At 37.8% G+C, this 13,655-nt stretch overlaps 1 protein-coding gene across 2 annotated transcripts in view; it reads right to left on the bottom strand.

Moving 5' to 3' along the window:
* MAN1A2 (mannosidase alpha class 1A member 2) overlaps positions 1-13,655 on the bottom strand; it is a 136,005-nt gene that overhangs the window by 85,450 nt on the left and 36,900 nt on the right. For both annotated transcript variants that reach the window (XM_032098687.1, XM_032098688.1), the window contains exon 3: positions 5,609-5,705. In XM_032098687.1, the coding sequence (XP_031954578.1) occupies positions 5,609-5,705 (97 nt within the window). The remainder of the gene's footprint in view (positions 1-5,608; positions 5,706-13,655) is intronic.

Here is a 13,655-nt window from a genome sequence, read left to right on the forward strand (position 1 = left end):
TCACTAGAAGCTTTTCCTGCTCTTATATGTCTTCCCTAGGTACCTGCTGTGAGCAATTTCTGAAGACTGAGTAACAACTATCATGTTTGATCTGTCATCTGACCTGAAGGAATTTTTCTCGTGATATTAAAACACTGTTCTAGTTTCAAATAAAGCCAGCAACTCAGGAGTTACGCTCTTTCTCAAAATTTTATCTTTCCAAAATTTGTGTCACTGGTCAAAAAAAATACATATTCAATGTACATATAATATTCAACATTATCTCGCTGTAGTCACTCATTCATGAGTTTGCAGAGGACACAGATGCATAGACCTCTCCTAAGGCCATTTCCATTTATTTTAAAATTGAGTTGAACCTGAAATACAGAGATTAGGCTGAAATTTGCATTGTGAAATTACCTCCCTTTACTAGTTAGCATGAATGGATTTTCTTTCCTCTTTCATTTGCAACAGAAAAAGGCAATAATGAGTAGATTACTTGTGCATGTACAGTTAAAAGGTAAGAACTACTGCTCAGTAAGGAGTTTTTCTTTTCATCAGGATAACATATAGTCCAGAACATTTCTGTTTACATATATACCTCAATATCCCCTTTTTGTGCTCATTTATCCTCTACATGGATTCAGAGGCTGAACACATGCACAGAAAAAGGATGCTGTGCAGAAACTGTGTTTCCCATCTGTCTTTTCATTAGGATTTTACAGTGAGAAGACGCCAGAAGTTTTCTGTCGTATTTTCAAGAAGTCATTCCTCAGTCTTTAAAGTGTGTCATCTATTTTCTTTCCAGTAAAAGTGTTTGTCTCCATAGTGTTTATAAATTTTTGCAGATGTTGTAAAAAACAAGCAAATAAACCAGAAAATACAGAAGGCTTACAAAACAGACACTCTTGACACTCACTTAATGTGAGCTTCAAAAGTAAATTACAACTAATCAGGTGACAGCAGATGATAGATAGTATTGGGCAGCCTGAGCTGCTCTGACAACTGCTACAAGGACAGATAACAAACATGCCTTATAAACTAATGATTATTTCCACGGGTAAGTAATAATAAAAAAATCTGTTACAGTGTTTTCTTGTGGTGCTTACAAGAAATATTCCACCTCTCATTTTCAGGAACCACAAAGGGGACAAAGAAATCGCACTGCTCTCCCAAGTTATACTGTACTTGTCAAAGGTATTGGAAAAGCAGGCTCCTGTGCCTGACTCAGCTCCTGCTTGCAACAGCCTCCCATCCTTGCAGTCTGACAGATGCATTTTCTTTGGGAGTCTCACTGCTCCTGCTCCCCGGCACAGAGAGAAATGCATTTCCAGATCTCCATTGCTTAGCAACACGAGGAGCTGCTGCAGGAGCTTCCTACACTGCTGCGGCACTGGGCAGTTGGCAGCCAGCTCAGCAACTTCCTCCCATGTCACAAGGGTTCACCAGTGGCACTGGCAGCAAAAGGCTGGCTGTGCACATGCCAGGCAACAGGACACAGTGATGCGGTACAAACCAAGCAATCCACTTGTGTATTAGAGGATATTCAGCACACTAACTGCCCCACCTGAATCCTTGAGTTATTCCCTTGGACATATCTTGCTCACCAATGATACTTAACATGCCAGACAAAAATTCCTCATAAAAGAGGGTATTTGGTCTAGCTTTAAGGAAGAGATAAGGCACTGCATTGCAGCCTTGGGGCTCTACCATGTACACAAATGTAACCACACTGTGACTTCATTGACAATTCTCTCTTCCCCCCCTAGAAGACAAGATCCCAAGAGAGAACTGGCAGGCACCTCAGATTAAATCGACTGTTTGTGTGGCATGTGAGATGAGAGAACAGGAGAGGCATGAAAGCTCTATCAATGCATGAGACAGTTCTAGTGTGACAAAATACAAAATAATGACTTTATTAAATTTTTGTGTATGAGAGTGGGCATGTGTGTATGCAGGCATCTACAACTTTAAAACTTTTTATCATTATTAAAATCTTTCCAGACCCTTCAAAACATACCTAAACACAAAACTGTTTATGGATATATACATTATCAGATCATCTTCATGTAAAGCAGCTCATCTCTAGACAGAATACATCCAAATGCAAGGTTTAGAAATGCACTGCTAGTAATATGGGAAGTCTTCAATTTTGCAAGAGTTGTATCAGTACTTTGCCGTGCACTTACTACCTGACAATCCGCACATCTTCACTTTATTTTTAGATAGTTAAAATTAGCAAAACAAACCAAAAAACAACCCCAAAACAACAAAATAAAACACACCACAAATTTCAGAACTCTTATTTCAGAAAGTATCAGATTACATGACAGCCCATGATTTCTAGTTTTGCTGAGGACAATGTTCCAAATTGCCCAGGGATTGCCTCTTTTCTTTATATTTTTCCTTAAAGTAATCCAGGTTCTCAAATAAACATTGTTTTAGAAAAACAGAGATTGAAGACTGATGCAACCCAACTAGTACTAACTACTCAATTTAACTCACAAGAAAGTATCCTTACAGCTTATACTACAGTAATTAGTTCATATGATACTGGAGCAAAAGATATCACAAACACATAATAGTTTCAAACTCTGAAGCATATCTGGACTGAATAATTTTAATTGTGTTTTCAGGATATGTTCACCTACAGGTCATCAAACAAGTGCAGGGACAAACCATCTTCAAACAGCATCTTTCAGATGGTTACTCTCATCCTCAAAAGCAAATCCAGGCAGATTTCATTACAGGAAGAGAATCTGACAATACCGTCAACTACTCTGGTTTGTGCTAAACTCACAAACCCTTCTGAAGCAAGCTCAGTGTTTGTTGTGCTTGCTCATTATCTTACGTGCATCATTTTCCATCAGCCTTTTCTCTTCTCCCTTTGTGATGAGAACTTGATCCAGATCCCACACAAACTCCCTCTGCAACAACACCCTGCGGCTGCCATAAATTTTTTTCACCAATTTAAGCAGTCCAACAAAAAAGGTCAACTTTCTTTTTTTTTTTAGCTTAGCTGCTACAACCTTCAGCAGAGCTGCAAATAAAAATTTAAACTGGAAAGAAAATTTACACCTCTCTGCTGCACTTTCTCCTTGACTTTTATATTTCATCTTACAGGGTAGGAATAAATGCCAGCCTTTTCAAAAGCAGTTATCACCCCATTTCACCAACAGAGAAGCTATAAAGGTTTGTTTCGTATATCATCTAAATGTAAATATCTTTAAAAGCTCACCCATTCCCAGTGATACTTTCCCAAAGCAGTGCCATACTACTGATGCTGTGACCCAGCCGTTTAAGACATACTATTCAAGATACTGCCTGACTACACAGTTTGAAAGACAGTATTTTTAGCAGACTCTCCTTTACAATTTACAGTCAGACATCTCAAAAAGACTGGCAAGAGTTTCTTGCTGCAGGCCAATTAAAGCAACCCTAGCATGTTTTGTCATAAAAGTCAAACTAGTAATTGAGGGGACCCATAAACATTCTTGCTGGCATGCTTCAGTGAGGCACAGAGCATCTTGCTTTAAAGTTTATAACGTTTATCCTTCTTTATTTTTTTAATTACTTAAAACTAAGATTTATAAGAGCAGAGCAGGCCACCTTCTCTCCCCTTCTCTAACCCCAGACTGAACCCTGCTAGATCTTGGAATGTTAGAAACCCTGGTGTTCTCCTTGGCATAGATATAGCTATCCACTGCTTTAGACAAAAGTGAAGTCCAACAGGGAAGACTAATGACTTATTTGTCTTCTAAATTGAGTCATGTTTAACCTCACTTGGGAGTTATCAGCAAACCTGATTTCCCAAAGATTCATGCAAAGGGTTGCCGTTCAACCAGCGACACCATCTCCTTGCAGGATCTCAGCGACGTGCTAGGAATTGAAATGGGAGCACAGTAGATTGCAGTAATGGCTGAAAATAGTTTGGATCAAATCATCTTTGAGATGAATAATGAAAACAGAATTTGCTGACCATCTTTTTATTAAAACTAGCATGAGGTTTCAAAAAAAATTAAGCAAACCTTCTATAAAGGCAAATACTGCTGGGAATTGTGTCACTAGGGGTAATAGACATTGGTAAAGAGCTAGGAATAACAATACAGCCTAGACAGTCCTTGGTACAAAGACCAATTTCCACACACACCCCCCCATCAAGCATCCACCAAATGAACAATAGCTGATTCTATTTTAGACTTGATATATGCTGAAGATTGTGTTTCAGAAAAGTTTTTCATATGAAACAGCCTTGAATAGAGCAATCATGACATGATTTGGCTAAAAACTAAATGGCACAAAATAGCATCTGGATTTTAAAAGGACAAACATGTAGGGCATTGGCTGCTAGAGTAAGCTGGAACAAGAGGAGCAGAAACTTTAGTGTGGACAAAGCCTGCAATTTCTTTCAGAAAGCAATGCCAAATTTTAAAAAAATAAGCCTTCCAAAGAATAATAATTCCAAGGAAAAAAAGCAGAAATCCTCCAGACTCTTTAGCAGACATGTTAGAAGCAAGCAGAGGAGGAATGGAAAGAAAAGACTACAGTGAAATTATAATTCATAACTGCTTCAAAATATCATGTCAGTCGCACTAAAAACAAACATTATAAAAATTTTTTCCTGCCAGATGAAGAAAAAAACTTCATAGAGTCTGGGTTACAAACCAAGGCTAATCTAAAATTATACATGACAAATTAAGCAACAGAATTGCAAGTAATTTCAACAGGAAAGACTTCATGATCATACAGGTGAATATTAAAGATTTTTCACTGTCAAATCCAATTTCATCAGCTGGAAAAAATATAAAGGGAAGCCATCAATTAGTCATAACACAAAACTAAATCACAGTAAGCTTCAGAAGAGATTTTCCTAGTGAAAATTAAGGCAGTACCAGTGTACACGACAACAAAGTATCTAAGAAAACTACTACACAATGCTGTCCTGGTATCTAAGGAATGTCCTGTCACAAAAGAAGCCTTTTGCTCCAGTCTTCCCTTCAGCTCACACTCTCTCCTTGCACTGTGCTAAGTACCATTGGTGAGGCACTGGCACAGGTTGCCCAGCGAAGCTGTGGATGCCCCATCCCTGGCAGTGTTCAACACAAGGCTGGATGAGGCTCTGAGCAGCCTGGTCTAGCTGAAGGTGTCCCAGCCCATGGCAGGGAGGCTGGACTAGTTCATCTTTAAAAGGTTCCCTCCAACTCAAACTGTTCCATGATTCTCATAGAATTAAACACAAAGATCTAGACAAGATGAGCTGGGTTTAAAAAAAAAAATAAATAAAACACAATAAACACATGTATATTCATTGCATCTCAAAATATACCCAAAAAATAACCATCATTGCATTAGGACTTTTATTTTTACATATACACACAAAGCATAAGTGGACATAGACACAGCCTAGCCTTTGCAAAAGTAAGAATGTATTGCCCCCAAAAAGATAGATTAACAAAGGAATTCAATGAAATATCACTGAAATAATAAATTTCTGTCACTCACACGTCAAAAGATTTTTATTAAAAGAGAGTTTGCCAGAAAGTTTGGGTAGACTTTCAGAGAAGACCCATGGACAGAAATATTAAAAAAAAAAAAGAAAATCACAAACAAATCAGAAAATATAGCCTACCAAATATGTTGGTGGAATGTCCTTTCCGGGCAATTGGTTTGAGCTCATTATGTCCCCATCCATATTGCCTATAATTGTCCCAGGCATGCTTCATCATCTAAGAAACAGGAAAAAAAAATAGGATTTGATTACATCATAAAACTACCCTCAAAACTACTCTCTATGAATACAATATTTTATTCCTTATTTGAGACTTCATCTTTCACAGGCATTCCAGCATACTGACTAATTACTTTGTCACTGCTTCAGTCTTTTACAGAAATCAGATTTTATAGCATGAATAAATGTGGAAAAAATTTCAAGTCTATTTGACTTGAGCTATGGAGCCTAATGCTCTGCATTAGGTCGTTTTCCTGTTCTTTCTTTTCCCTTAAGAGATGCACAGACATTTAAGAATGTAAGCATAAGGAATACATTTAAGTGTAAGGAATTGCTGTAAAACACTGGCTAATGTCTTAAGATGCTAACTGAAAGAAAAACATATCTACCGATACTTGAAGCATAAAAAGGATTTATTTACACTGGTACATCCAAGTAGGACTAAACAATTTTGCAAAAGGCATAATAAATTTCTCATTAGCAACACCTACTTGACAAAGAAGTACTGTCATATAGCCTCTACCAAAAGAAATGCCAAAAGCTTTTTTAGAAAGCATAGTGAACAAAGCAGTGTAATGTCATTAATATTTACTACACAGAATATTTAGCTTTTTAATAGATATTTCCACCACCTAGTAAGAAAATTACGTCTCAAAACCCAAAACGTCTTGCTGACTAGTTGTGCACCTCAGCCACTGAGAAAGCTTTTATGGACTTGCTAAAACTCTTCAAACTCCTTCCTTGCTGGAAATTCAGCAGCCGCCAAATTGCAAAGTGAATGCAGTTTTAAAGAAATAAATATTATTAGTACCTAAACAGATGTGCAAGTAATAGGAAGAAATTGGATATCAAAAGACACTGACTGCACCAGACACAAGAACAGTAGGGAAAAACCTTTAGAACAGCCATGTGTCTGTATCCACAACATTATACATATTTTATTTTTATATCTCATTTTAAAAATGGTATTAAAATAGTGTTAAGATAAACAAAATCCCCAAGAAAATGTATAGGATTTTAAAACCATGATTTCCACAAATTTAGAAATGCTTTCTAAAAGGAGAAACTATGTGAATGTATCTAACAGAAAAATACTAACCCTTTAAGGAACTGAGGCAAGGCAATCAGTTTTCTCTATGATTTATATGACTGTAATTTTCTTATTTTAATCAGAGAGTCACCATACTCACAGAAAATGTGAGGGAACAAGCAGATGCCGGCTAAAAAATGAGGTGCAGCCAGCTGCCTTACCAGCACTACCTCACATCTCTCCTCTTACCACCTCTCAGGTCCCTCCTCCTACCAAATTCAAGATTTAGTGGAAGTCAGCATCCAAGAATCCCAAATCTTTCAAACTGCAGCTAAACTGCCTGCTGAGACATGGAAAACAAAGTCTCTGTTCTCCCTACAACCATCAAGAGATCCCTGTCCAAACTACAAAGCTGTAATTCCTTTAAATGTAAACTCCCTCCAAATTTCCCACAGCTCAGTTAACTCATGCCTAGACAATAAACCTGAACCCCACACTGGCCCAAGAAGCTGGGGAGCACTTCTGTGTTAAACTGGCATCAACCTAAGCACAGCTGTCCCTCTCAAGATGCCACAGTCCCACTCCTACTGCTTGTCATTCAAAGTCAGCTCACATGTTGCTTTTAGTATTTGCACTAATTTTGACACCTGATTAGGTCATAATACTCTAGAATGTTTTTTAGTGTCATGAACAAGCAGTGTAAGAAAAAGTGGATGCGAATATATTAAGGAGAGAAAAGCCACTTCCCTAGCATTCACAAACTCCTTAGTGTTTACATGGCACTTATCAAAATGGCCAATTCATAGCTATTGGAACATCAAGATGACTCGGGTAAAGGGATCCTCTCTGGACAGGTAACAAAACTGCAGCATGACAAACCTAATAAAAACCTGCTCACAGGCAGTAAGCACAGAAGTTCCTCTGAGAGCTCTCACTAACGTTATCCAGAACAAACCTATAAATTTCTATACAAAATTGTTCATTATGTTAATATCATAAAATCGAGAATCACAGTATCATTCAGATGGGAAGGAACCTCAGGATGCCTCTCCTGTTCAACCTCCTGGTCAAACCATGATCCCTTACGGGATCAGACTGGGCTACTTAAGGCTTTATGCAGTCAGGGTAGACTTCAGGACAGGGGACAGTCAAGGCTTCTGTGAAGGGTGCTGCTCTAACCTGCAGCTTGCCAGCCCTAAAAACTCTACTTCTTGGGAAGACAGACTTAAAGGTTTAGAAAGTACTAGAGGATGAAACTAAAGACTGACCAGTCCACTTTCTCTGTTTGAAAACAGATAGATGACTAAACAGCAACATGACCATGACATGGCAGATCCAACCAACTGGCTTGCACGCAAGGGAGACAGGGCTTCTGAGATCTTTGGATGCCCCAAATAAATATTCATGAAGGAGAATCAAGTAACCATTGCCATTTTAGCTTTGTAAAAATCTGATGGTATAGGCAAATACCAGAACAGATCAAAACTAGCTAAGTCCAGGAGAAGAACAACTAGTTTCCTCACAGCAAAATGTTACTTGTGGAATATTTAACTATCCTAACTTGCTGTGCTTCCAGGGGGAAGGTACATATTTTATTACAGAATATTTAGTTCTGAAGAAACCCCAAAAAGTATGCAAATTACAAAGGGCTAAAACAGAATACATACAACACGTTTCTATAGATATAATTTATCCTAAGATAAAATTTTATTAAGATAGAAACTGCAAAGGAGTACGTTTCACTAGATGCAAGAACTAACACAGAATTAACATAAGAATACACTACTGAGACCTGAAAGTCTCTTGAACACGAGAGACTAAGACATAGCTGACCGCATCAACTGAGACTGAGATACGAAATCGTATTTTGAGGAGACTGAGATACTTTGGTAACCACAAACATCTGTCCTGCCCCTCTGCCTCCCCCAAACACTAAGAATATGGTGTTTTAAGTCCTCGAGAATCCTTTGACTTTATTACACTAAGTAGCCAACTGATTTTTTCCAGATGAATGCTGACCATTACTTGGCACACAATTCACTGCTTTCCTCCACCACAAAGCAAGGAGATTTCACAATATCATGTTAGCAGAGAACTGCACATTACATGCAAGTGAGAAGCCCCACAGCTCTTGTATACGGTATTAAGTTTTGTAAGGATGATATACCAAGAGATCTTGTAACAACATGGAGATTGCTGTTACTGCCAGAACAGGTAGCATGTTATACTATAGACAAAACATCTACATTATCAGGAGCAGCTGTGCACACAAAAGCTTTGGAGAGACACGAGAAGACAGACGTCTCTGACAGCTACAAGTTTTACCTTAGGTTGGCATTTTGGCTCAGGAAGTACAAGCAACATGAACTCCTCATTGGAAAACAAACTGATTTCTATAGGTACACTAGGTTTGAGTACTGAAAGTTGGAAATGCTGAAGAATAGCTGCAGGAATAGATAGGCTTTTCTTAAAACAAAACTTTGTCTTTAAGAGGAGAGGAAAGTCTCAGACACTGACTGGGACATCAGCACTAGGGATAGTAGAAAGAATGTAAAACTATTTGCAAAAAAATGTACCCAACCCCTAAAGAACTCAGAGGGGCACCTCAAGCTGAGTAGAATGAAAATAACATGGATCAATAACGGTGAAAAACACAAGACACACATTTCCATAGCTGAAATTTCCATACCTGATAGCAGTTTGTCACAGGAAATGCTTGGAGCTCGATAGCATATCATATATAGAATCTTGCAATCTGTCTCCCAGAGAACGAGCAGTTTTGGCAATGGACTCTTTACTGACACCATTAATGACAGATTTTGCTTTTGAAAGCAAAATCATTCATAGGGTATCAGTCTGCTGCATACTAATTTTGAAAATTATTATGGAATGCAATGCAAATAACCAGCAAGATGCTGCAGCACACACAACTTGATAATTCTACAAAAAGACTGATTTGGACTCTGCTGCAAGACAGACAGAAAGGCAAAAAGCAGGGCATGCCAAATGAAACTGTTTTTGTAGGTACACCATTATCCAGTTGGTTTTACTGACTTTAGAACGTGCTCATGGGATCTAATCCTCTACAGTCTCTGGGAAATCAGATCTTTATAAAGACAGAGTGGCAATGATGTCTTTTGACAAACAATAAAAGGAGGTTACAGTGATTGAAAAGAGACTTGTAAGGAAGTTCTACCACTACAGCAGCATGTCAGAAACAGTAATTCAAACCAAGGACTGGTTAAAAAAACCCTTTCCAGTCTTAAAAAAAAAGACAGGCAACTAGCAAACGGAAAGTAGGAGACCTGAGAAAATAAAAGAACCAATTTACTGGCAAATTGCAGTATTTACTGGTTCCTGCCATTCCATCAGGAACTTGCATAACAGACAGCAAACAGGTTTTGCTTTCAAAGCAATGTATTCTGCTTAAGGGTACAATTTTGAGAGATTTATATAAACCACCTTCAAACTCTGTTTTAAAATTAACCAAGGACTTGATAGACAAAATTACTGCTCAATTGGCAGATTAAAAACTAACGACCATTTTCCTACTGTCTGCAAAGAATACTTTTTGGACGTTAATTTTAGAAATTATCTTTTCCTTGTATAATCAGATTTTTGATGAAACTTAGAAAACTCCTACTTTTTTTGTTTTTCTGGAAGCTCTGTCTCAAGAGAAATTATTTCAGGCATCAGTTCATGCCTCTGTCATGCATTTTTGAACACTGTCACCAAAAGAGTCTGTTTGGAATATGTTCCTAACACACACAGACTATTGGGTTTTCTTTTAGTGTCAAGTCTGGTAACAAATCCATTACTAAAACAAAACCAAATGGATGCAAATCAAATGGATGCAAAGTGGAAAACACTTTTTGTTGGCACTAAATACTTGAAGTCTTAGATGCCTGATGAAATTACATAGGAAAATCCTTCAGATTGGTGAGAACTGAAACAGTTGATGTAAAGAGGCTAAATTTGGAGAGCTTGCAGCAGAGTTTTGACTGCTCAAAAATGTTCAAGAAAGCGAAATATTTTTAATCCAAGATGAAGAACAGGTATTTTTGACCTTGTGCATCCTCATGGTTTCAAGAGAATATGGTGTTAACAGGACTGAACGGTGCTCTCTGGTGGTGTGTTGTTTAGAAAAGTAGAGCCCCTCAGATGATCTTTGCAAACAATCACAACTGCACATCAGCCAGCAGAAAGAAGTTCCTACAGTTCCTTTCTTCCAGTCCTGTCCTTTCAGGCATCAGTCTAAGCATCTTCATCAGCTTATCCCTGCATCTCTGCCAGTTTTACCCTATCCTTTTTGAAACTGAAAGGCAATAACTACATGAAGCTTGCAAGATGCAGAGGCACCTGAACTTCATAGGCTATCTGTTCTCTTCTCTGAAATACTGAATATCTGCTCACTGTCTGCTGTTGAGCACTACACAGTGACATTTCCAAGAACTATAAAAAAGACAATTTCTCATTCTCAAGTGTACTAAGTCACCTCACAGCTTTCCATACTTAGCATGAATTTGGAATCTCTCCATCTCCAGCCCCAATATGCATCATTTTACATTTAGCTGAGAAATAAAAATGGAGATAATCACTCAGCCACATAAGGTTTTTCTGCAATTCTTCATGTTGGCAGTAAAGGTGTCATACCACTACTCATTCATTTTCAAACTCTAAATAATTCATTTGTGTAATTTAGAGCATGGATCCCCAGCACATGTCCTCTGTGGCCTCCAGCACTGTTTATCTGTATTCTCAATTTCTTGCCTTCTAACCAGTTTCTCCAGACAAACATAGAAACTATCCTCCATGCCATGGCTGCTTAGTTCAACACCTACTAGCAGTGAACATTGCCAAATATTTTTTGAAAAATTATGTACCCAACCATCTCTTGTTCACATGTTTTTGACTCTTTGGGGGATTGTCTAGAGCTTTGTGCACCACGGTATCAATAAAAATAGAGCAGGACATCTTACGTATCTGTATGCTCAGTGATTCTATTCCCTGTTGTGGCTTCTGTTAATGTGCAGTTCATTCAGCAGGCACAGGATTCTGCAGTGCTTTGGTTTCCCCTTGAAGCCCTTTCAAAAACTGATGCCTTGATAGCCACTAGTCCTCTGGCAACAAAGCAGAAAATAAGAATAGACGCCAGCGATGCAAACCAGGAATCCAGATCTCAGAGCAAACTGACTGAGTGAACTGTAGGGAGTTTCAGGTAGTTCAGTATTGTACGCAGGTGGTCTCTGTCTTAATGGAATGCACCATGAGAGGTTACTCATTCAACTACCAGTAGCTCACATGGTGTATCAATGACATCATTAATATCAATACTTGAGAGCTAACACCATCAGGAAAAGTGCATGTTAAGAACACACTGGCATATATTCTACGGAGTTGCTCCAGCAAACACAGAGGGGACTACACGAGAAATTATATAAAGATGACTAACAAGAACATAACAGGATGCTCTGGCTTTCCAGTCAAAGTCTCCATAGCTGGAAACACACCTATTGTCACTTGTATAATAGATCAGGTATAATTTAAAATAGAGATCTCTTCAATCTAGCCATAATTCATGATTTTTTGCTACCAGCATTTCTGTTTTACAGGAATAAATGGCATATAAAATACAAAATTTAGAAAAAAAGAAAAAGCGGTAAGGTCAATTAAATTTTATGGAGCCTTTTGATTTACCCAGTTTTGTAGACAAGAAATTTACCTGGAGTTTTGCCCATTTTTGTTTGGCTGATAATATCAGGAAAGTGAAATACATCCTTATTTCTTTGATTTTAATTTGCATTTATGAGTTCTAAATACTGCAAATGTGCTAATTCATTGTTGAAAGACAGGTTCTTCTCACAATGGTCTAGAAAAAAGACATCTTTAATAATGAACACCTTCCTGAATTTTTAACAGGCTTCCAACACTGCATGAGCGCTGGAGAATTCTATAATTTCTACAACTTGACTAAATTGATTCATTTTTAAAATACCCTCAAACAAAAACTTGCATTCTTCATGAGTAGCACATTTTAAGTTACAAATCAAATCCGCATATCCAGGATGTGCAGCTGAAATATTGCACATGAAGCTTTATTTCCATTCTGCAATTCCAGCAAAATAAATGCACCAAGCTGCAAAGCTTCTCACAAACATAAATGATTGATTTACAATTGGAAAATGAGTTCTTTATACAACCATTCCAACAAGCTGGGACACAACTTTTTCAGGGCCACTCCTAACATGCCTGCACTGGCCAAAGGGCTAACTGCACAATATCCATTTCAATATATAAATGGAAAATTAGTTTACCAACAGGCTCAATCAAAAAGATTTTATCCATAATTTACAGATTTCACTAATTCAGTAAAATTAAGATAAGTTTTAGAAGAGCGTAGCAAAACTAACTGAAAGCCAATTTACCTGTTCTCAACTTGTCAAACTACATCAGAGAACCCAGAACACAGAGAATCCAAACAGTGTGCAAACAAAACCAGCTAATAACCTGCGTGTATACACGTGTAGAGATACAAAGAGATTTTTATATGCACACACTTACATATAAAATGTGTAGAGATTTTATACAAACATTCACACTGCAGGGAGTGTTATCTTAAATACTGAAAAAGCCGGGTCATAACACATCCTTCAGTTTCAGGATGTAACTGAAGGAATGTAAGTCAGGAGCAGTGAGCTACAAAACACAATGCAAAACCTTTGATAAACATGGATTACTAAAAACTGATCTCACAACCAACTAGAAGTCCAAGCAAGTTTGACCAAGAAAACAAAGACTGTAAAGTGCCAGCAATAATGGGATTGTTCTAAATAGGTTTCAGATATTGAAAAAAGGCCTCCCAGTCACAGAAGGCAGCCTATTTGGCTAGATCAGAAACACTGCAATTAGAAAAATAAA

Source organism: Corvus moneduloides, chromosome 2, assembly GCF_009650955.1.
Source record: "Corvus moneduloides isolate bCorMon1 chromosome 2, bCorMon1.pri, whole genome shotgun sequence".
NCBI lineage: Eukaryota > Metazoa > Chordata > Aves > Passeriformes > Corvidae > Corvus > Corvus moneduloides.